At 39.7% G+C, this 24661-nt stretch overlaps 1 protein-coding gene and 1 non-coding gene across 8 annotated transcripts in view; both read left to right on the forward strand.

The window, feature by feature from the left end:
• The first annotated feature begins 661 nt into the window (after positions 1 to 661).
• Positions 662 to 24661, forward strand: part of LOC131301778 (nuclear-pore anchor) — a 67507-nt gene continuing 43507 nt past the window's right edge. For 5 of the 7 annotated variants that reach the window (XM_058328201.1, XM_058328205.1, XM_058328207.1 and 2 more), the window contains exons 1-13: positions 662 to 771; positions 1597 to 1975; positions 2129 to 2275; positions 3299 to 3397; positions 13059 to 13187; positions 13285 to 13377; positions 13474 to 13539; positions 15951 to 16040; positions 16338 to 16415; positions 18341 to 18450; positions 18826 to 18946; positions 19040 to 19132; positions 22064 to 22112. In XM_058328201.1, the coding sequence (XP_058184184.1) occupies positions 1670 to 1975; positions 2129 to 2275; positions 3299 to 3397; positions 13059 to 13187; positions 13285 to 13377; positions 13474 to 13539; positions 15951 to 16040; positions 16338 to 16415; positions 18341 to 18450; positions 18826 to 18946; positions 19040 to 19132; positions 22064 to 22112 (1381 nt within the window). In that variant the 5' untranslated portion in view covers positions 662 to 771; positions 1597 to 1669. Of the gene's footprint in view, positions 903 to 1596; positions 1976 to 2128; positions 2276 to 3298; positions 3398 to 13058; positions 13188 to 13284; positions 13378 to 13473; positions 13540 to 15950; positions 16041 to 16337; positions 16416 to 18340; positions 18451 to 18825; positions 18947 to 19039; positions 19133 to 22063; positions 22113 to 24661 lie in introns of all 7 variants that reach the window. The other 2 variants (XM_058328202.1, XM_058328203.1) reach the window with 1 other exon arrangement.
• LOC131302136 (small nucleolar RNA snoR100) lies at positions 17951 to 18058 on the forward strand. The gene has a single exon (XR_009191611.1). It is a non-coding gene; the product is annotated as a small nucleolar RNA snoR100 (small nucleolar RNA).

The raw sequence follows: 24661 nt of genomic DNA on the forward strand, positions 1-24661 counted from the left end.
GCCGCGCTCTTGATGTTCGCTCTTGCAATTTTAGAAAGAAAATGCACAAACACTTGCATGCTAAAAAATCAATCGAATTATTAGTAACAATTTGATTGATTTTTTTAGAATTAAATTGTTGTTTATCTATCACAATAGGTTAATACTAAAGGCTGGGGCACACGCGATGCATGTTTAAGTCGGATTTTCACAACATTTGTGAAAATTTGATTGAACAAAAAGTGGAAAATATTTTTACAAAAATGTTGTGACAGTCTGACTTGCACACCCCGGTCTCTAGTATATACTTAGGCCCCGTTTGGCTAAGTAAGTCAAGTGGTTTTTTTTTTTTTCTTATTCAAATTTTTTTCATATTTGTTAGTTTTTCGTTAATTTTTTGGAGATTATTGCATCTCTATGACGAGAGGAATCTAAAAAATAAAAAATTATGATCGAAATCTAATTTTTTTGAATAAAAATGAAAAAATTGGCTTATTGACTTATTTTTTTCTTTATTCAAAAAATTTAAGTTTTGATCGTAATTTTTTACTTTTTAAATTTCTTATTATAACGATGCAATAATCTCTTAAAACTTGATGAAAAATTAATAAATATTAAAAAATAATTAAATAAAAAAAAAATAAACCGCTTTACTTATTTAGCCAAACATACCTTACTAACCATTTAGCCGAACGATACCTTACTGGTTAGGGATTTCTCGCAACCTCAAGTCATTTCCCCACTTCTCCACGTCAGGATACACCAGAAGACGAGAGCGGCGATCGTGAGTCCGTGAGATCTCTCTCTCTCTCTCTCTCTCTCTCATCGTTAACTCTGTTTTTGCGCGGTTTCTCTCATGGTCTGTCTCTGTAACTCCGCAGTCGACGCTCTTCGGTGCTCATTTGAACCAGTCAACTGTCATCGTCTCTCTCTCTCTCTCTCTCTCTCTCTCTCTCTCTCTCTCTGTCTGTGAGTGTTTGTGTGTCTCTGGTTCTCTCTCTCCCTCCCTGGCCGATTTATTTGAGATAAATAACTGTATATGTAGATAAATGTGCTCGAAAATGGGTAGAGGGTTTTGAATTTGCCTCATCTGTCTGAGTCTGTAATTGATCAAAAAATGTGTAGATAAATGTGCTCGAAATTTTAGCTTGAATCTGCTGAATCTGTAATTGTAGCTTGAATCTGTAATTGTATATTGCTCTGAAATTTTTTTTTTTGGCGAAGAAATATTATCGCTGTGAATGAGAATGATGTTGCTTTTTTTTCTCTTTTTTTGATCTGGTTCGGTTACCCGTTCGGTTTGGGCATCATCCGAAAAGTGAATGGTCCGGTTATGGTTTCCTTTTCCCCTCTCCATTCGGTTATCGGGGAGGATATGGGTAGTATATCGGTTTCGGGGATCGGAGATGGAAATCCCCATATCCACCCCGATTGCCCCGAATGCCATTCCCATTAAGAAGGGCTTGTATCTGTATTTTTAGGGTGTCTTGATTTCTGTTCATTGGTGGTTATTTGATGCTGTATGTGCATTTTTGTACTCTTTTTATTCTAGTTTGTAAGGCTATCTTGATTTGGATTTGTACCAGTATTGGAACTAATTCATGACATTCTAAACAGGGTCTATTCTAGTGAAGGGGATCGGGAGATGAACTGTATTCGAGCCTGAAAGACGCAGAAGAGTGAAGAAGGCATGCCGCTATTCCTATCCGAGGACGAGTACGAAAGGTGCTCGCATGACGCCTCTCTGGTGGCAGAGAAGGCCGACGCATTCATTAGAGAACTGTACAACCAATTCGAAACCGTCAAAGCACAGGCGGATGCGGCTGCTATCACAGCGGAGCAAACTTGCTCCCTCCTCGAGCAGAAGTACGTCTCACTCACCTCCGAATTTGCCAAGCTTGAATCTCAAAACTCCCAACTCAATTCTACCCTCGAACAACACCTCTCTGAGCTCGCCCAAGTTCAATCCCTCAAGCACCAAATCCATCTCAAATCTGTAATCATTTTTCCCCTTTTTTATTCCTTTTCAAGTCTATCTAGGTTTTTTTTTGGTTTTGCAACCCATATTTGTAGACAAAGCTTGATTTTATTGAGGGTGTGGTTATTTATTATTCCTAGTTTTTTTTGCTTGGCATTTATATATTGACAGATTGAAAAGGATGGAGAGATAGAGCGTTTGTCTACTGAAGCTTCTGAACTTCATAGATCCAAGAGGCAGTTAAATGAATTGTTGGAGCAGAAGGATTTAGAGATTAGCGAGAAAAGTGCAGCGATGAAGAGTTATCTGGACAAGATTGTACGTGGCATCTCCTCTCCCCTTAATTTCTGTTCCGTTTTGTTCTTACCTATTCCTTTTGAGCCTACATGGCATCTCCTCTCCCCTTAATTTCTGTTCTGTTCTTACCTATTCCTTTTGAGTCATTTTGCCCACTAGCTCTTAACTTTATTGCATATTGTTGAAATAACTCGTACTCAGTAGCAGTAAGAACCCCTTTCAACACCAATTATAATCTCCTCCTATTTCTCTACCTTAAATGTTTTTGAAACTTAATATGTTGTGTCCTGACGGGTCAACCAAAAATTGCGCATGAGTCCCGATAACATTGGCCTCACATCTCATATAAGTAGCACACTGCATATAAAATTACAGGTGAAGATTTTAATACAGTTAAGTTACTTCCCGCAAAATTACAGTTAAGATTTTAATACACTGCAAAATTGTGGTTGTCACAGTTTCCTTTTCCTGTTACATAGTTATGTTTGTCACCGTTTTTCAAGCACTTTTCACATCCGTCTAGTTATTTACTCATGAACTTATGTACATTATCTACGCATATATGTTTACTTGCTTTTTCAATTGATATTCAATTATCAGTAGATTGAGGTTAATTCTTTACATCCTTTGCTATCAGTGTTTCTCTAAAGCCGGTATTTCAACTGTAATTTCATTTTTTTAATCTTTGTGTTCTTGAGTATTTTGTCAATTTACCTTCCGTTTAATGTCTGTCTTCACTCTTCATCTCTCCTTGAAAAAAGTTTAACGTACTCAAACAACAGTTTGACACCAAATCAGTGTGAATTTTCATTGCCTCGGTCAAGTCTGTTAGTGTGATTTATCTGATAGTAATTTGACAGGATCCCACACTGACCGCTAAAGTTGTCTGATTTGAAAGGTCCTCGCAATCAACAACAGTTTTACCAAAGTTGATTGGTTATGCTTGTGTTCTTCCTTGTGCAAAGTATTTGAGATAGAGCTAGTACCGAAGCAAGGATTTCTATGTGCTTAACACTATCATTCACGTGTTCTATTATTTTCTAGGTCAACTTGTCCGATAGTGCCGGCTTGAAGGAAGCTCGACTGAACGAAATTGACTCTGAGTTGGCACGCTCCCATGCTGCTTGTACTCGTCTTTCACAGGTAGTCTCCGTACTTTGTTTCATTGCAGTTGCATTTCAGCTAGACCTGTCAATGGAAATCCGATCTGAATTCAATCCTATTCTTTTTGACCCATGTATAATTTAAGCATATTGGCTAAAGTGGGTAAGTGTGATGGTTTAATTAACCGAATGAAACCAACACATTTTTTTTAATAATAATAATAAAGAATCATAATTGCTATAAATAGCACCCCAACAAAATTGCTCAATTCCATCTAGGTATTGCTGCTCAATTGAAATTTTATTACTGCACCAAATGGCCTTGAGTGAAGAGAGAGGATATGGCAGTGGGTTTTGTGACATGGGGATTAGGATCTAGGTTAGAAGTGAAATGTGTGGCTGGGGATGTTATAAATTAGTACAGAACAAAGGAAATTATGAGTAAAATAAATACTAGTTTCGGAATTCTTGGAACAAGGCTCTCGGGGATAATCCAACATAATAGAAACTAGGAAAATAGGGTTTTGTTAACTTGAGTACTGGATGGTATTCTTAGCGGATCGAATCGAATATATACGAATCTGGTCTTATAAGAATGGGATTTATCGGATTCGAATCCAGATCTGGATATTTCTAATCAAATTTGGATTGAACCCGGTCCATTGAGAGGCCTAGTCCAGCCTCCCTTTCCCATGTTAGGTGCCTTCTATGGGTTAAAAGAACTTGTGGTGTTGTGAAGCTTGGGTCTTGAGCATTCTTTGGTAACTTCCTTGTTTTCTACTCTTTCTTTTTCTTTTTTCAAATTTTGGAAAATTGAACACAAACTTTTTGTGATGGTGGTTTCCAAAAGCATGGCAAAAGTTTTCAAAAATTTTAAATGGTGAACACAAAAAAGGTGATTTTGGTTGTTTCGGCCTCCTCAGGGAACCTCTCCCTGGACGACTGATGTGGTCACTCCCCCTCCTATGGCCATTCTTCTCTGTATTAGACAACCTCTTTGGTGAACTGTTTTAGCCATTTGTCTCTCCCTTTCAGGTATATCCTTTCCTCCACAATTCCTTTTGTTGGAGTTTGTCCCACATTGGTTAATTGTAACCTTCTGGGCAGCCTCTCCACTTATTGCTAATTGGTTTTGGAGTTGGATGCATTAACATAGTATCAAAGGTAGGCTTTAGAGGCTTTGGACAAGACTCTTGATTGATTGCCCCGTTGTTTGTGCCATAAGTGCACCTTCTTTTTTTTTTGTTGTGATCTCAATTTTATAGATCCTTTGTTTACCCCTCCACGTGCGGGTTAGGGGTCGCACATGCGGGGAAGTGTTTGAGCTTGTCCCACATGGGTTATTGTAACCTCGAAAACTAGTGTATGAGCCTGGGGGCCTCTCTGCTCATTGCTAATTGGTTTTGAGTTAGATGCTTGAATTCCTTCCATTAAGTCCATCTTGCTCCTTTGGTAACCTCACCCTCCTATGGCAACCCTTCCATTCAGCCTCCACCCCCAACGCCCACACCCACCCACCCACCCACATCCTCACCAAAAACTCACCTTGCGGCTTGCGGTCCATACTTCTTTTCTTGATTTGTTTTTGGTTTTGAACTTCTTCCCACATTGGAAGTTTGCCGGGGGATCTTGAGTTAGCCAAGGAGGGCTGGCCAGGTGTGATCATTGCTCCTACTTATTCATGCTAAAGTACATAATGGCTAAGTTTGGATTTTAGATTTGTGGAGGGATTCAAAGATGGAAAAGATTCGCAGATGGTAAAGAGAGAAATAGGTTTTCTTTTTTGCAAATTACTATCCTTTTCTTTTCCCTCGACCGGGCTAGTCAAGAAAGTGGTCTAGGAAATTCCAAGAAAATTTTAGTGTAGGGAAAAAGATGATACAAACCAAATCAAAGATAGATTTCATAAAAAAGATATTAGCCCAAACTACTCAAAGAACCCTACTAATACTAAAGTCACTTAAATGACAACAATGCCCTCAAACCTACTGCATCAGGACTCGCCCTAAAAAAAACATGTCCTCAAGTTGGACAACATGACACGACACTAAAATAAAGAAAACATTTAGTGTTCATTGTGCAGCTTTGAATTAGACATGTTGCTACATTTCCTTGATTGAAGTCACCCTCGTGCGATAACCCATCTTCAATATGAGCTTCCGTTTTTGTACATCCACCGCTTCTATACTTTTGTGAAATGGAATCACCCATTTACCATGCTTGTTGTGAATCAAAATATCTTCGCAGTAGCTCATCACAAACACTCCCATATCATGCCATGAACTATCCACCTTAGCACGTTGAAAAACCGCCACACTATGCTCTAAACTAGCTTGATCAAAGACCATGACCAATGGATCAACAAGCTGTCCCAAGAAGCATTTATCCCCTTTCGGTAACTCCAAAACTAGATCATACACAATGTTAGGATCGACACACACACTCACACGATTTACGAGTATAAACAATAAAGAATAACACAGAGATATACGTGGTTCCCCAAAACCGGGTACGTCCACGGGAGCGAGAGCGGCTGCTGTTCTTTATTATCACAGTATGAATTAGGGTTTACAACATAGAGTATTTATATTGACTCTATTCTAACCCTAATCTGGTATTTGGTCTGTATCCCAAAAATACCCCTGTACGAACCCTACCATACAACGCCCCCTGCACCCCCCAATAACATATGAGCCATAGTTCTAACAATCTCCACCTTGGCGAATTCACTCTCGCCCCTTCAGAAGATAACCATCACTATCCAATAAGTTGGGGGGATGCCTCCATTTTCCTAGCACCGGGAGACATTAACCAAGTCCAAGCAATGCTTGAACTTGTCTGCAGTAACCGTCTTTGTCAACATATCAGCTGCATTCTCAGAAGTGTGCACCTTTTCCAGTATCAAATCTCCTGCATCAATCAACTCTCTCACCTCGTGAAACCTCACGTCGATATGCTTGGTTCGAGCATGATACACCTGATGCTTTGCCAAATAAATGGCACTCTGACTGTCACAATGCAACTGAACTCCACCTTGATCTATGCCAAGCTCCTTAACAAACCCTTTCAACCACAATGCTTCCTTAGCTGCCTCAGTCACCGCCATATACTCAGACTCAGTAGTGGATAAAGCCACCAGAGGTTGTACCATGAATCTCCAACAAATAGGCCCACCCACAAGTGTAAACACATAACCAGTTGTAGACCTTCTGTCATCCAAACCTCCAGCATAATTCGCATCCACATACCCAACAACTGAAATCTGACCCCGTTGCCTACCAAACATAATCCCGCGATCTGAAGTACCTTTCAAGTATCTGAACATCCACTTGACTGCCTTCCAATGCTCTCTGCCTGGTTTGGCCTTGTACTTACTGACTATGCTAACTGCATGTGCCAAATCAGGCCTCGTACAAACCATTGCATACATTAAGCAACCCACTGCACTTGCATAAGGCACCCTTGACATATCCTCAATTTCTTCATCTGACACCGGACACTGAGTTGAAGATAATCTGAAATGACTTGCCAATGGAGTGCTGACCGGTTTGGCATTATTCATACTAAACCTCTCCAACACTTTCACCACATAATTCTTTTGAGATAACCACAACTTACCAGCTGACCTATCTCTGCGAATCTCCATCCCAAGTATCTTCCTAGCCGCTCCTAAATCCTTCATGTCAAACTCTTTACCCAATAAAGACTTCAACCTGTTTACCTCAACCATACTCTTCGCAGCAATCAACATATCATCCACATAAAGAAGCAAGAAAATATAGGAACCATCATCAAGACTCTTAACATAAACGCAACAATCATACTCAGAGCGTGTGTACCCAATCTGTATCATGAAAGAGTCAAACCTCTTGTACCATTGTCTTGGAGACCCTTTCAGCCCATAAAGGGACTTCTTCAACTTACAAACAAGATGCTCAGTCTCTGGCTGCTTGAACCCCTCAGGCTGTTCCATGTATATGACTTCCTCCAAATCACCATGGAGGAATGCCGTTTTCACATCCATTTGCTCTAACTCCATATCATAGCTAGCCACCAATGCCAAGATAATCCTGATTGACGTATGCCTCACCACTGGAGAAAAGACCTCATCAAAATCAATCTTCTTCCTCTGTGAATACCCCTTTGCCACTAACCGAGCCTTGAACTTTTCCCTCTCCTTTTCTGTTGCTGCCTCTTTCCGCTTGTATACCCACTTACAACCCACTGGCTTTTTTTCCTTGGGCAGTTCTTTCAACTCCCAAGTCTTATTCTTATGCAAAGACTCCATTTCCTCTACCATGGCTTCCATCCATTGGTCCCTTTCAGAACTCGTAATAGCATCCTGAAAAGTAGATGGATCCCTACTAGTAGTAGTCAATGCATAAGAAACCAAGTCATCAAACCCATACCTCACTGGTGGCTTGATAGTGCGCTTGGTTCTCCCAGCGGCCAAGCTTTGCTGCTGCTCCTGCTGCTGCTGTTGATCAAGCTGTTCATCTGGCTGAGTATCACCTATATCAAAACTCTCCAGCTCAATCTGTACGCCCTGTTGTTTGCTGTTCACTTCCTCTGACTCAGAATTTTGAACCCTCTGATGTGCCTTGATCATAGAGTCCTCATCAAATACCACATCCCTACTGATCACCACTTTCTTTGTCTCTGAATCCCAAAGCTTGTACCTTTTGACCCCTTTCTCATAACCAAGATAGATACACTGTCTAGACTTCGCATCAAGCTTTGACCTCTCATCACTGGGAACATGAACATAGGCCGGACACCCAAAAATTCTCAACCCTGAGTAGTCAACCTCTTTCTCTGTCCACATCTCCTCAGCTACCTTCCCATCCAAAGCAGCACTCGGTGACCTGTTTATAACAAAGCATGCCATACTCACTGCTTCTGCCCAAAAAACCTTCGGAAGTCCCGCATTCAATCTCAAACACCGTGCCCTTTCTGCAATGGTTCTGTTCATTCTTTCTACCATCCCATTCTGCTGTGGTGTCTTTCGAACTGTAAAGTGTCGCTGAATCCCATGTTCCTCACAAAACTTCAGAAAAGGCCCATTCTTGAATTCTTTCCCATTATCTGTTCTGAGACACTTAATCTTTTTCCCTATCTGGTTTTCCACTTCAGCTTTCCACACTCTGAACTTAGCAAAGACTTCAGACTTGTGCTTCATGAAGTACACCCAAGCTTTCCTTGAAAAATCATCAATAAAGGTCAAGAAATACAGAGATCCTCCTTTCGAAGCTACCCTCACTGGCCCCCAAACATCTGAATGAACGTACTCAAGAATTCCCTTCGTTCTGTGAGTTGCATTCCTAAACTGCACCTTACACTGTTTTCCCAGAACACAAAACTTGCAGAAATCCAATTTACACGATTTAACCCCTTTCAGCAGATTCCTCTTATGTAGCTCTAACATCCCACGCTCTCCCATATGTCCCAACCGCATATGCCAAAGCATAGTATCATCAGTGTCGTCTGTTGTAGTGGCAGCAGCTCCACCTACAACTGTACTCCCTACCAACTTGTAAATATTTACCAGTAACTTTACAAGCCTTCATCATCACCATAGCACCCTTCGTTACCTTCATGACTCCACTCTCTGTTTTATACCCACAGCCATTGGAGTCTAAGGTTCCCAACGAAATTAAATTCTTTCTCAATTCTGGAACATGTCTAACATCCCCCAAAGTCCTCACAACACCATCATACATTCTGATTTTAATTGTGCCTATTCCTATGACTTTACACGATGCATCGTTACCCATAAGAACATTACCACAATCCATTGACCTGTATGTGTTGAACCATTCCTTGATAGGAGATATGTGAAAAGAACATGCTGAATCCATAATCCACGAATCTGCCATGTGATCTGAACTTGCTGAGACCGAAAGCATATCACCATCATCTGACTCCTGCTCCGCAACGTTTGCAGAAGTTGATCCATCTTTCCTCTCCCCTGCCTTTCCCTTCTTCTTCCAGTCAGTTCCTTTACTCTTCTGCGGACAGTCTTTCTTCATGTGCCCCGGTTCATGACACCTATAACACTTGAACTCAAACGTGCCCTCGGACCTGTTCTTTGACTTTGACTGAGACCTCCCACGCCCCGAAACTGATTTACCCCTCTCATTCTTCCTGCCACGATCCCCGTACCCCTTAACCACCAGACCTTCACCCTGCAGCGATTCTGTTTGTTGCTTGCGTTGATTATACGCCAGAAGGGCTGCAGTGACTTCCTCCAGTTCTAGGGTTTCTTTCCCCCAAAGTAAGGTTGTAACTAGGGTTTCGAGAGAAATCGGTAGTGAACACAGTAACATCAGCGCTTGGTCTTCCTCCTCAAACTTTACGTCAATCCGTTGCAGGTCGCTCACAACCTGATTGAACGTGTTGATATGCTGAATCAGATCAGCACCCTCGGCCATCTTCAACCCAAACAGTTTCTGCTTTAGAAATAGTTTGTTCGTCAACGATTTTGACATATACCTGCCCTCTAGTTTAGTCCAAACCCCAGCCGGCGATTCATCACCCAACACGTGATACATAACTTCGTCTGCAAGACACAGACGAATCGTACTCACCGCCTTCATCTGGAGTTCTTCCCAATCGTCGTTAGACATGGCTTCTGGCTTCGCCTTCAATCCCTTGTACAAGCCCTGCTACACCAACAGATCCTTTACCCGCTGTTGCCACAATCCGAAATTCGAAGTTCCATCGAACTTCATCACATCGAACTTCGAAACAGACGAACTCGATGACATCGTTCTTCTGTGTGATCTAAAACAGCCTGTAGCTTTGATACCACTTGTTAGGATCGACACACACACTCACACGATTTACGAGTATAAACAATAAAGAATCAACACAGAGATATACGTGGTTCCCCAAAACCGGGTACGTCCACGGGAGCGAGAGCGGCTGCTGTTCTTTATTATCACAGTATGAATTAGGGTTTACAACATAGAGTATTTATATTGACTCTATTCTAACCCTAATCTGGTATTTGGTCTGTATCCCAAAAATACCCCTGTACGAACCCTACCATACAACGCCCCCTGCACCCCCCAATACCATATGAGCCATAGTTCTAACACACAAATTCGACACAAAGTTGGCTATCTTGCACCTTGCAGCAAAGATGATTCAAGAGGCATCTCTTGAACCAATCATCAAGTTTTGGCTCTATGAAATCCTCTTGAACCAACGGGCAACCAAAAACATCTTCCGGCTTTGTTGCACACCCAAATCAAGATCTATTTCGTTCCCTTCTTCTACTTCCTCACTTTCTTGCCTAGACATAAGGAACCTCTCTTTGATCAGGTCAAAGTCTTCCATCTTCACTATCAATGTCACTCTTCATTAAGAAACTCATCAAACACGAAACATCTTTAAAATCACCTCCAAATTCTTCATTTGGAGACTCAACAAAGATGGGCAAATCTTCGATCTTATCTTCAATCTCAAAGACACAATCATCTTCAAGAACGCCTTCAAGGTCTTCACTTGGATAGTCATCAAAAATGGGACTACTAGTGTACTCATAATCATCACGTTTACAACTTGGTTCTTTCACCTCAACAAAAAGAGGATTAGGAACATGATCACTAGCCTCTTCACCAACTTCCAACTCAAGAGATGATTCCCCAAACTTGAAGCATTTGAAATTTTGAATGTTCCACAAGGTGATGGATTTCTAACCTCCAAGGTGCCGATTAAAGGTTGATTTTCAGTTGGGACAGCCCCTAAGGACTTACTCTTACCAAAACTAGTCAAGGAATCGGCATTGAGATGTTGATGGATAGGTAAGAATTCCTTCTTGAGCTTCTTCTTACTCTTATCCCATTCCCTAATCTTTTCTCTGTCTATCCTTTGTCGACTAACTTTGAGTTGTGTCCACCAATCGGAAGCTCAAGTAGATGCCAATTTCGCCTTCTTTTGCTCGGTAACATAACAATATCCGAAAACACTCTCAATATTGTTCAACCAAACCAGCCAACTAACTCTAGCGGACTTCCACAAAACTTGGGAAGTTCATGATCAACATTGTTCACCGATGTGGATTCAAATCTAACTAAATTTGCTCTACGCCAATGCGGAGCACCATAACGATTTCCCAATGGAGTGGAATCTGTCCTTTTGGTTGGACGTTGCAAATGCCGCACGTTGTCATCCAATGTAGCAACTTGTTCTCAACTCTTTAAACTCGGTCAACTCAGTAATTTCCAGCCCAAACTCAGTTAACTCAACATAGAGTTACAAATCCAGTCAACTCAGTGGTCTCAACAAGCAAACCCAGATCCAAAATCAACCAACAAGCATCCCCACATTCAAAATAAACCACAAAATAGCACCTAATCCAAGCAAGAAGTGAAAAGACAAGTAGATCAAACCTCTGCAATCTGCATTTAGGGTTCGAAATGCACCAATCGTAGTTGACACTGATCAACTAGCGTCCAAACCCTGTTGAATTAAGTTGCAAATGTTCAAATCTGGTGATATGGCACTCCAATCAACAAGTCAAGGGTCGAAATTGTGAATACATTGACTTTCGAAGTTTAATCAGGTGATGTACAGTGTTCGAATCAGTGGGAGATGGGTTCGAATCAAGTTGATCGGGTGCGATTAGGGTTTTACAGCCTTCAAATCAGCAGAGTATGGTTCGAATCAGCTGCGAAAGGCCTCAAATCCTCTGAAAAAGGTTGAAATCCGGCTGGATTTTTAAGTTTAGGTTCAACATCTTTTATGTAGAGTCGGTTTTAGGGTTTGAAACAGGCTACAGGAGTGATTTCAAAGCTGGGTTAATTGATTTAGGGTTGTTTTTTTTGGTGCTTCGAGTCTGGAAATGGTGCACAAACAGGTAGATCTAACGGTTAGGCTAAAGATAGGGTTCCGGCGCCTTTTTAGGGTCCCAGCAATATATTTTCCGGCGAGGTTTACTTTCCGGCAAGACTCAAAAAACTCCTAAAGACACTCATTGACAACAATGCCCTCAAACCGGGTCCTGAAAATATATTGTGTAGAGATTAGTGTAAACATATGATTCCTGAAAATTCTTGCTTTTTGCAGGACAAGTTTTGGGGAAACAATCATAGTGGGAAAGTTAGAGTCACGGGTCCCACAGCTTTCTTGCTAACTAAACGCATTAAAAAAAATGCAGGAAAGTGAGATGTTCTCTTGCTTCCCTGTCCTTTCCCAAAAACCGAACGTGGCATGAACACAAGAAGTATTTTTATTCGACTTTCCCAAATTATGCATGTTTTCCTTATTTTGTATTCTTTTTTTGTTGGTAGAAAAAATGGAAATGCGCAGCTACTGTTGGAAACATAAATTGAGCTAGATATTTTATGCAGACAGACGTAAACCCAAGTATCCATTCAATACTATAGTTAGACAACTTTTCTGTAGATGCGTGGACAATAGTGTTGAAGCTGGAAGTGAGAGTTATTTTGAACATGAAGAGTTACTAGCACGAGAAGTTGAACAATATGTTTAATTTAGACACTTTTTCGGCATTGCTAACTCTTACGAAATCATCACTGGTAATATGTCATGAGGCAAATGTGAGACTTCCCCGTCTTTATTTGCCTCTGCAAGCTATCGTTCCATGATGCTTCTTTTCATTCTCATTTTGCACTTGTCCAACTGGTATCTGATCGAATATTAATGATGACGCCATCTTTGTTCTCTGTGAGCAGGAGAAAGAACTTATCCAGAGGCATAATATTTGGCTTAATGATGAGTTGGCGACCAAGATGAACAGTCAAATTGAGCTGCGTAGAGCTCATAGTGAGCTTGAGGCAGATATGTCTGCTAAGACCGCAGATGTAAGCACTTAAAAGATGTTTATCTCTGCATCTTTTTTTACATCTTATCGAACTCTCTTTTCCTCGTAATTTTGTTGTATGATTTTCCTCTCACCAGTTGGAGAGAAGATTGAATGAAAGTTTGAGTTCTTTAAAGTGGAACAAGGATAGAGTGACTGAGCTAGAAATGAAGCTTACGTCGCTGCAGGAGGTTTGTCCTGTTCCATATGACTCTCTTTAATTCGTGTTGAATGTCATGCTTTTTGTATCAACTTTATGATCTGTATGACTTTGTGCTATTGCAAAGGACTTGAGTTCTTCTAAAGATGCTGCTGCAGCCAATGAAGAGCGATATTCTGCTGAAATATCGACAGTAAGCCCTCTTGGAAAATCTTTACGTGCTATGATACTACTACCTTTGCATCTGTGGATATCACAATGTTTATATGTTAGACTTGTTACTGAATTCTGTTAGCTCCTTTTAGGAGGTTTCTCTATTTGTTGATGTTAAAGGGGTGTGTGTGTGTCACATTGGGGATTGGGTATCCAAGGGAAGTGCTTCTCTTCTTTTTCCTTTTGCTTCTTTTCCTCTTTTTGGGGATTGTACTTGTATGGGTGGGTTCATGCGCTTGGCTTCAGTTTCAATGGTGGAGTTTGTAAGTAGAGGTAGAGCGTAAGAGGAATATCTACCAATGATGCCATGTGAATGTTGTTGAGGGAGGCCATGTTATTTTAGGGTGCTAATTTTAGGCAACATAGTCATTGGCATATTTGCTACTCTTAGTCCTACTATTCTATTTCACTATTGATACAGATGCTATACCAATCTATAGGTGAATTTATTTGTGGTAATCGGTGATGAGTCTTAGAATTCACGGTTCAAGTCACAACTCGATTCTGGATTGACTACTCATGGATTCTTGAAACATACACACTTGGAAAATACCGAATTGTTTTAACCTTCATGACCTGAAAAGGCAAATAATATGATTTAGTTTTAATGTGGAAAAGCAGTAGTATGAAGGTAAGAAATATCCATGCAAAAATTCATTTAATGGTAATTAGAAATCTTTTTAGGATTTAGACCGACTCGCTAGTTTCTTCACCTTTCCCCCTTATTTTTCTGTCTAAAAGGTCAAACCATCTTCTAAAAGTTAAAGTGCTTGTGCTGTTTTTGCCATATATTTTGGTGGAATAAGCATCGTTTAATTGGGTTTGAGTCTAGTAATAACAGTTTCAGGGGTCAAAAAGCCTTTGTTTAGGATCAAAAGTTTTTTGGTGAATACCTTCTATAGTTGGGACAAGAGAGCAGGTAATATAGTTGGGACAAGAGAGAAGCTAATCCTTCTCTTGACCAAATTTTAGATTGGTTTGAGCTTTTTTATTCTTATGGGAGTGTATAGGCCTTTTTTTGGTTGTCTTTTTGTATATAGGTGGCATTCTCTTAATGCCTTTTTGCTAATATAATTATTTACTTATTAAAAAAGAAGAAGAAGTAATAATAGTCCTTATTAAAGGTGGATGTTCATAACCCACTAAAGTATTGGTAAAGTCAAAACATACTGTAATAGTTTTTTTTTTATTTGAATTTTTGTCTTTTGGTACTTTTTCTGGAACCTTTCCTATAATGTTGTGAAACTTGTCGAGTATAATATCATTGGAATGCTTATTTTTTCTGGTCCGTCTTTTTGAATTTTGAGGTCATAGCATGTAATACAAGAAACCAATGATGGAGGTGTTTACATCTGTTGCCATATAATCAAGGGTCACCTTTTAGGCTGCATGATCAATGAAATGGTTGAATGATTCCTTCATTGTTTTGATTTGAAACTTTCGTTTTTATATTGTACTTTTTTTGGGGGGGTCAAATGGCAAGGTCACAGATAAAAGCATAGGGATTAGATTAGTTATCAACTTATCATTGTCCATTTTGTCACATTTGGTTATGCTATATGACCATGGGATAGTGTGACAGGATAGGATACAGTATACTGTGTATGTGGGATAGCTGAATCATATGGGGGAGGTGGATAGGGTTGGGGTAGAAAGAAAATTTCAGACACAACTACCCCATGTACAATCAGCAAACACGATCTCTCTGTAGCCCTGCTATCCCAAGGATAAGTAGAGAGGTCGATTCACCATTTGACAACTATGGAGGTGGGGATATGCAGATGGTATTCATGTCTGATAGTCAAAAGCATAACTGTGTTGTTATTTACGATTCGTGTACATTTTACTCTTCTATTTGCTTTTTAGTTTTATAGAATTGCATCTGATGGCTAATATTTACTCCCCATCACACTGGCCCATTTCTAACTTTCTAAGTTTATCTATAAGGACTGCTTATGCGGTGAGTGTGGTCTGTTTCTTCTTCTACAAAAGATGAAGCAGATTTGCGTGTGCAAGGTTGTTTGCTAATCACTCTAAAAAGGGTGTTACTGGGGACAGGTGGATTTCTCTTGCACCTTGTTGTAACTCTTCTAAAAAACTGTTTCTATGGTTAGGATGATCAACTCCATCTTTTCTTAGATGCCATGAATTTTAGACTGATAGGGTTGCTACGGATTTTTTTTTTTTCCGGTCAAACGGAAATTTATGGATTTGGTTTGTGAAGTTGTGTGGAGAAAATCATTCCTTCCAAGTTACTTTGTGGATGGAGGTTCCTTGAACAGATCATTTGTTCGTATCTCTTTGCATCGCATATGTTATAGATTCTATTTTCAGCAGGAGATTTTTTCCTATTATCTGAATTGTTCCATCTCATGTTCTCCAACCTTGTAGGTGACTAAGCTTGTTGATCTGTACAAGGAGAGTTCTGAGGAATGGTCCAAAAAGGCAGGAGAGCTCGAGGGTGTGATTAGAGCTTTGGAAGTGAGATTCACCTCTGCAAATTTGTTGCATTGTATCATGTATTTACTTCCTGTTATAATGAAGAGCATTACTAAGTCTGCAGCCTACACTGTTTGCTTTCTTAGATGTTATGCTTTAGATGTAGCAATAATGACTGCAGACTCATTTGTGGTGATGGTTGGTTACTGTTTGATGCGCTCTGCGTCATAAAACAAACACAACAATGATTGTATTTTGTTTATTCCTTTCCAAAGCACAAAAAATAGTAGATTCTCTCTGCTAATGTGGTGTTGACTGTTTGATGTCATCGTTAAGCAGACTCACTTTAGCCAAGTTGAAAATGATTATAAAGAGAGGCTTGAGAAGGAAATATCTGCAACAAAAGAATTTCAAAAGGTATGATGTTTACCTCCTCCTCAATTTGTGGTGGTATGTTTATTGCGAATAAGTTTTGGATCAAATGTTTTCAAGGGTTTTGAACTTTGATTCTTGACGTTCGGAGTCGTTTATTTCGTATACGGAGCCGAAGAGGTTATTCTTTAAAGGTTTATTGTTGAGGTGAAAAAGTAGCACTGGTAGTAATTGTTGCCGGTCTTGATCGGAATCATGGTCGGGTTGCTCCAGGTTGGAAATCTTTGTGCAATACCATAGGTTTGAAGATTACCAGCCAAGAGAAGCTGCTGACAAAGAGGGAAAGAGGGAGAGCTCAGGGTACGATACGAGAATGGGTGGATTGTTTCTTACTAATGCATGTAACTTGCATAACAACCTGGGTAATGATTTCATAGCAAGTCACACCTGTAAAAATATTATGAAGCGATGAGGTCTGTTAGAGATGTCACATCGATTTAGTTGGGGTAGAGCTTGATGCAAGGTTTAGGATGGTGTGACCCATCTCTTAGTCATAGCTTCTTCTTCTTTTTTTTTTTTTTGATAAATAAATAGTTATATTAAGAAGAAGGTATTAAGGGAATGCCACCTGTATACAAGAGAAGGCCACATTACAAAAAGGCCCCATACAATGCCGAGAGAATAGTAAAGCTCAAACCAGTCTAAGAATTGGTCAAGCGATGGAAAACAATCTCCCTTGTCCCAACTGGACAAGCTATTCACCAAAAAAGATTAGACAGGTTTTTCCACCCCTTCAAAAACTCTCGAATTTCTCTCACATCATAAGACCCACATTAAACAAAGCGGAATCATGGCCCACAAACTCTTCCTTCTTTTACCCATTCTAACACCCCTCCAAGCAATAAGAAGTTCCATGACATTTCTAGACACAATCCATTGTATCCCAAACCAGGAAAACACCAATGCCCAAAGATCCCACGCCACCGGACAATGAATGAGCAGATGGACAACCGTCTCCGCATCCCTTTTACACATACAACACCAATTAGTCATAGCTTGCCTAGCAGTCCGAAGTTATATTATCTCAAGATACAACACTAGCCAAACCTTCCTCTATATATCCCAGCCACTGATGAACCAGGGTCCTGCAGTGCTTTTGCAGAACCTACATGCTGCTGCTTTGAGTAAGGGTCTTCCATGATGAGATCTTTGAGCTGTAACTCGGTTGAGCTATGATCAGCACCCCATGGTGCTCACTTGGATTGCATGTGTCTTGTAGACTAGACACACAAGCTGTCTTGGCAATAGGTGGCCAAGCATGCTGTCGTGAGGGTCACTTGTGGAGATGACGTGGCATCGATCATTAAGGTCTACATAGCATATACATACGGTCATTGTTCTTTTCGGAAAATGCTGCATTGACTTAAGTGGTATCACTAACTCGAAGAAAGTTTTGTGTGAAGAATACTCCCATTTGACCAAGGCCTTTCGATATTATGTCTGCTTTATTTTTTGCTGGATCACGTTTTTCTTTCTTGTTTACTATTGTTCTCTTTGTGCATACCGATGCTTTGGACTATCAATGAAGGAAGCATGGTAATGTGCACATAAATTGATTTGGGTCTCTAGGCCTGCCCTCTCTGATGCCATTTGGCTTTGATTTGAGGGCATGGTTTTACAACAAAACGTCCTTGTAGCTCCTTGGCTCTTGGAGGTTTAGGGGGGCCACTGTTTTAGTGGTATTATGAGAGCAGCCACTTTGTGCATATATTGCCAAAGGTTAGGTCTGTCTCCAATCATCCCCCGCCCATACCCCCAATGATTGGGGACTAGATGGGTTATGTTATATTGTTGTTGTTGTGTTTACTATTGTTCTCTGTGTTCTTTAATAAACACAGAGACACCTTTAGATATCAATGTTTTAAGTTTTAATTACATATGCTTTTCTTCTTTATTTTTGGTGTTCATAGGAAGCTGCTGATTTGAAGGAAAGACTTGAAAAGTTTGAAGCTGAAGTTGAGACAAATAGGAAAGCAAGTGAGCTTAATCTTCTTCCTTTGAGCACGTATACTGCACAAGCGTAAGTGATTATTCATTTTGTTGAAATTTTTTCAAGCACCTTTGGACCCTATAGTTTAATGGGAGAAGTCTTCATAGTTTAGCTCTCTTCTTTCCCTGTCTTCAACTTTTTAGGTTGAATTTCTGTTTTTTTTTGCTGCTCCACTTCTGATTGATAATGCCCTGATTGATACTTGAAAGGATTATAAATTTCACTTCTTTCATTGGTTTTTCGTGATATCTGAGCCTAGGCTGCAGCATTTTTTAAATATTTTGTTCTGGTTATTTTATACAGTCCTCAGTTAAGTCCTGGCTAAATGTTGTTTGATTGAATTAGTTTTCCTGTCAGAATTCACTGTTGTTAGTTGGATTTTGTTTTTGTTTTTTTCAATTGCAGATGGGTGGATTCAGGTAAAGGAAATGATATGGTTGATTATAGCCACACAGTTGTCCCAAATATCCCTCTAGGAATCTCAGGAACAGCATTGGCGGCTTCACTCCTACGGGATGGTTGGAGTGTGAGTTATCTTTGCTGGTTTGTTTCTGCTTTCATCAATTTAGTGCCACTTCTTCTTTTTCTGCTTTCTTAGTATTTACTTTTTTGTCTAAAGCTCGCTAAAATGTATGCCAAGTACCAAGAGGCTGTTGATGCGCTGCGGCATGAGCAATTGGGAAGAAAGCATTCCCAAGCTATATTGGAACGGGTACAGTATACACTTTCTAACAAATAGGTTTGTTTATTTGCTTGCTGTTGCTTGCTATCTTATTTCATTTTAATGAAGTGAGGAGTCCATGAGGTGAACTGGCCTTACCGGCTGGCTTTGTAGAACCTTTTGCAGCCAATTTTCGTTCGCTCCTAGAATTATCGGTTGCGAAGTTTTCTGGCGTTGTCTAGAATATGTCGAAAAGTATTTTCTTCTTGTTAATAGTTTCACATTGTGGGGTTAGTTAAACCGCCTTAATCCACCTCGTCCTTGAAGTTTCTGATTTGAGCTTATTTAGTCCAATTGGATATGGCCCATATCAGGAGAAGCCTGTAACATAATCACTCCGCTTGGTTTAACTTTTTGAGAGTAACTTTTAACTCTCGGCACAATTTTCAATAAATCTTTCTCTCTATCTCTCTCCACTCATTACCACTCCAACTTTCAAAAATAACTTTCTAAAATATAAACCAAACAAAGTGATTATCATTTCACCATTTGAAAATTTTATCCCCACACCCAACCCAAGCATTTATACTTGTTATATTTGAGAGAAGTGTTTAGGGTTTGCCTCACCCTTATACACATATGTTATAGCGTGTGAGTACAGGAAGACTAAAATAACCTCACTCACTTGTACATAAAAAAGTATGTATCCTAAAAATCCTTTCAAAATTTTGATTTGCTTGAGACTTTGAAGTGTTGTGCTAAAAAAAGGTGGAGATGGTAGCCTGCGGTACTGAAGGACTTGGCAGCACTGAAGCACAGGTGTGTGGTTCGGGATACGGCAAAAACCTAAAAAATTAGGGTACAGGAACAGCCAGGTTACGTGAGTTTTTTTTTTTGTGTTAATGATTGTAGCATGCTTCATTAGATATACCAAATATAAATATATTGTACCAGCGAAGGCTAAGATAACAGGATGAAAAAATGTTCAGAAACATGGAGCAAAAACCAATGAGAGAAACATGTAGAAATAGGTGGAGAGAAATGTGAAGAAAGAAGAAAAGAGAGGTGACGAAATAGGGAGTGAGATGAGCAGAAACTGAGCCAAAAAACGTAAACGAAAAACACTTAACAGTTGCTGGATTTTTCACCCCAGAAGTTGCCAAAGGAGGAGAGGATCGTCAAATTTTCCTTTGCCGTAGATGAGAGAAATTGCTTGTTTCATCTTCCATCGTATGGAGATGGCAACGACTGAGGCAGGTTATGTCTAAACCTAGATCTGGGTCTGAACATGATTTTCCCTTTTTCAAATGACAAATTACAGTTGAGCCCCAACAAGATACGTAATAACTCTGGAACCCCTGAACTTGCAAAAGAATTAGGAAAAATCCCACATGTACCCAAGAAAGTACCCATTTGCGTACCCAAGCTGTAACAATGTGGTACCCAAAAGGCAAAAACTAGAACGTGTACCCGGTTCATTTCGGAGTAGGCAGTTGTAATTTGCCGTACCGGGGCCACGCTCGGTACTCGTACAACATGATTTTTGGGGTACCCATGCTTCATAGCTTGGCAGGACCAAATTTTTGGGATTACAATGCACTAGCATTTTCTTACGAACATTTCTTTGTTGGGGCATGATGTATATTGTAGTGGCTGTCGGCCCTTCGATATGTATCAAACACACCTTTTTGGCATTTTTCTTTGTTATAGGAAATACCTATGCAAATAAATTGAACCCATCCAAACCCAACCTTTTAGCCATCCAATTGGGAGCAGTTATGAACACTTTTACATCCTTCTACTCATCAAGGGGTATATATTCACCTTAATAAAATACATTTGCACTAATGTAGCACAACAACCTATGTCAATTCATTTCTTCCCTTTATCCCTAGCATGTTGAGTTATTAAATTAGTATCACTCTTTCTTGCTATTGCCTCCACTGTTCTCAGTCCGTAGCGTCGCAAACGCTGATCTTCTTTAACATATGTGAGCAAATCATCTTAGTTTGTTTAATCATAACTTATCTTCAGTTGGTGCTATTTCTACCAATTGGCTAAGGCATGATTTTTTTACTTTATTTGTCTGTTGACTTGACTCTTAATTGCCCAACTTGGTTACAGAAACCTCTATCCTGATTATGTGACCATCGTTGGACTGGGTTTTATAGACCAGGATGCAAAAAGTATTTCAAGAAAAATGAAAACGAAGTAAAGCTGATGCTTTTACTATCTTTAAGCACCATATTATGATGTTATAAATACACGATGTAGATTCTCACATGTTGGTTAATGATTCCTTACCAAACCAAACCAATCCAATCCAAACTAAGCCTCGTGTCCGAATAAATTGGGGTCGGCTACATGAATCCTGTTTTTTCATTGAGCTCTGTCTAGGGCTACCTCTTCCGTTAGATTTAGTAACCCCAAGTCCTTTCGTATCACGGCATCCAAAGTTAGTTTAGGCCGTCCTCTTCCCCTAGCCCGACCATCCACTACTATTGTGTCACTCTTCTTGACTATTGCATTTGTAGGTCTTCAATAAATATGTCCAAACCACCTTAATCTATTTTCTCCCAACTTATCCCGTATAGGTACAACTCCGTTTGTCAAATAGTTTTGTTTCTAATACTATCACTCCTAGTCTTACCTCACATCCACCTCAACATCCTCATTTCTGCTACACTCATCTTACTCACTTGTTGCTTCTTGATAAGCCAACACTCCACCTTTGCATTCCTTATGTTTGTTAATTTGGGATAGGATGTTCTACATGTTACTATGTCATTTCTTTTGAAATTAGTCTAGCTTAACCTGATTAAAATTCTAGCTGCTCCCACCCATCCCTATCTTTGTAAGCTAAGTTTTGTCTGATACGTTACTACGGTTTCTCTATATGTTAATTTATTAATGGTTATCATCTTAGTGTCATGAAGTATGTTCTTGTTATGATAGGCTTATGCCATCACTGTTTCTTTATAGGTGCTATACGAAATAGAGGAGAAAGCTGGCATCATTATGGATGAGCGAGGTATATGCTAATTATCAAATTAATGGTTGGAATCTACTTTATATTTTTGTTTCTTTTGGTGTAAAAACCTTATTGTCTTATGCCTTGTATTTTCTCGTGTGTGCCTAAGTGCCTTGTATTTTGTCTTATGCCTTGTCTAATTGTCCATTAGACACATTTTAGTCAGCTTAATGTATGCATTTATAGCTAGGTCCATTCAATATCTTATTAATGTGTGTGCATTAATTAGAAGAGTCTTTCCCATGGATTATAAACTGGGATTTTGGAGTAGAGTGGATTAATGAATTGAGTTTTACAAGGTTGAGGCCATTGTGATTGGGGTTCGGGCTGCGGTCTTTCCTTGCAGAAACCACCTAACTCTTGCGAGGGTGAATCACCTCTATCTCTTTCTCTCTTCTTCTCATTCTTTCCTTTATTCTTCTTTGTGCACTAATCCAAGTAATATTCTTATTTTCCTACCCAAGACCACCACTATTCCAATTTTAGTCGGCAATATCTAAGTGTCCTTAAACCGTCATCAGTTTGGTATCAGAGCTTAATCCTACAACCTCAAAATTGATCTACCTACAATGGTGACAAATAGAGGACTTAATTCCAAGACTGACGCTCTTTCCAAAGAGCTTCAGGCTATCAGGATGATATTGCAACTTTAAAGAGTGATTCTGCTACATTAAAAAGTAGTGTACTCCGATAAAAGCATTACTAAAGAAATTGACGGTTCCTCTTCTAGGAGGAGCTTATGAAGCTTATAAAGTTGATCATGTACTTGAAGAAGTTACGCAAATCTACTATGAGCATGTTGCCGTTAATGAAGGCATTCAACAAACGTAGGCAGAATTTGATATTGCAGTCAAAGAAGGCATGAGCGAGCATAGTGGTGAAGATTTGCCGCTGAAGAAAGTCACAACAGTCAATAATACTAATGCTGTAGTCTATGCCTTTTCGAGGACAAAATGTTGACATTGAGTTTGATATCCCACATAAGTTCGATGGAGCCAATGGGCGGATGAAAAGTTTGGCTTTTTGTGTCTTCTCTTGGTTGTTTCAGAAGGATCGATTTGAATGGTTGAAACTCAAACACTCCTCGATTTTCATACTGAGACACTACAAAACTCGAGGTCGAGCTTTCTCCAACCAAGGGAGAATGATGAGGACAACAAAAAATGATAAATTGCTATATGAGGCTATTATGGTAGTTGCAGAGATTCTAATCAATAGCAATGTGGTTCGTACAAGGATTGGTAGATCAAGGGTTATCCATGGTAGTTGGTAGTTCAAGGGCCATCCATAATTGTTTGGTAGTTCAAGGGTCATCATGAATTTAGTATTTGCATTAATATTTATGTAGATGCATTAAACACATGTTGGTCAGCTCAATATATGCATTTATATCTAGGTCCCTTCAATATCTTATTAATGTGTTTGCATTAATTAGGTTCATTTCATTTAGAGTTCTAGGAATTAGAAGAGTCTTTCCCATGGATTATAAATTGTGATGTAATCTTTCATTTGGAGTAGAGTTATTAATGAATTGAGTTTTGCAAAGTTGAGGTCATTGTGATTGGGGTTTGGGTTGCGGTCCTTCCTTGCGGAAACCGCCTAACCCTTGCAAGTGTGAAGCTCTTCTATCTCTATTTCTCTCTCTTCTTCTCATTCTTTCCTTTCTTCTTCGTTGCGCACTAATCCAAGTAATATTCTTAGTTTCCCATCCAAAACCATCACGATTCCTATTGTAGGCGGCAATACTCAAGTGCCCTATAACCGTCCTACATCAAACAGTGTTGCAACTACGCAAGTTGCCCAACCTTGTTGTAGAATTGGCCCCTACAAGGTCACATCTCATGTCATTCTCGCCCAAAATAACCATACCCTACAACCCTATACAAGCACCTTCAAGCGCACACCAATGCCACCGCTCATTGCCATTGTACTAGCATAGTGTCCACTGTCCCATACCATGCGGTGTAAGTCAGGAAAACCTAGATTCATAATAGAACACCCAATGTACATGCCAAGTACCCATACCTCTTGGGGGCTGCCACTTACCACTTCATCCATACTTCTATGTAGGCTGATTGAACTTAGTTCTGATAGTTCAGGAGATGAAACCCAAAGTCAAGTTCCCTAATCCTAGCAAAGCGACCCAATATGCTTCGAAGAGCTTCTTAGGTTTCAAGTCTCTCTCTTGTTCTTCATATGTTCTATCCAAAACATAAACATTGCTCTGCAGAACTTTCAACCACAAATTAGTCTGTTCGCTCCCCGGTTAAGTCCTTTAAATCCTACGCACAAAATCTGAAAGCCTAAGTGTAAATATCCTACCATTCTATCCATTAGGTTCTGTTGGATCAACATACTGGTATCGTACCATTACTAGTACAGAAAAAGGGATGCAGAGACGTCAATCATCGTCTCATTTATTGTCTGGTGGCATAGGAGCGTTGGACTTTGGTCTTTTCTTAGTTTGGATTGACAATAATTCTCCTCCTTTGAATCAAATTATCAATAATAAGAATCTTACCTTGGGCTACACACCATCCAAAAAAACT

This window comes from Rhododendron vialii, chromosome 9a, assembly GCF_030253575.1.
Source record: "Rhododendron vialii isolate Sample 1 chromosome 9a, ASM3025357v1".
Lineage (NCBI taxonomy): Eukaryota > Viridiplantae > Streptophyta > Magnoliopsida > Ericales > Ericaceae > Rhododendron > Rhododendron vialii.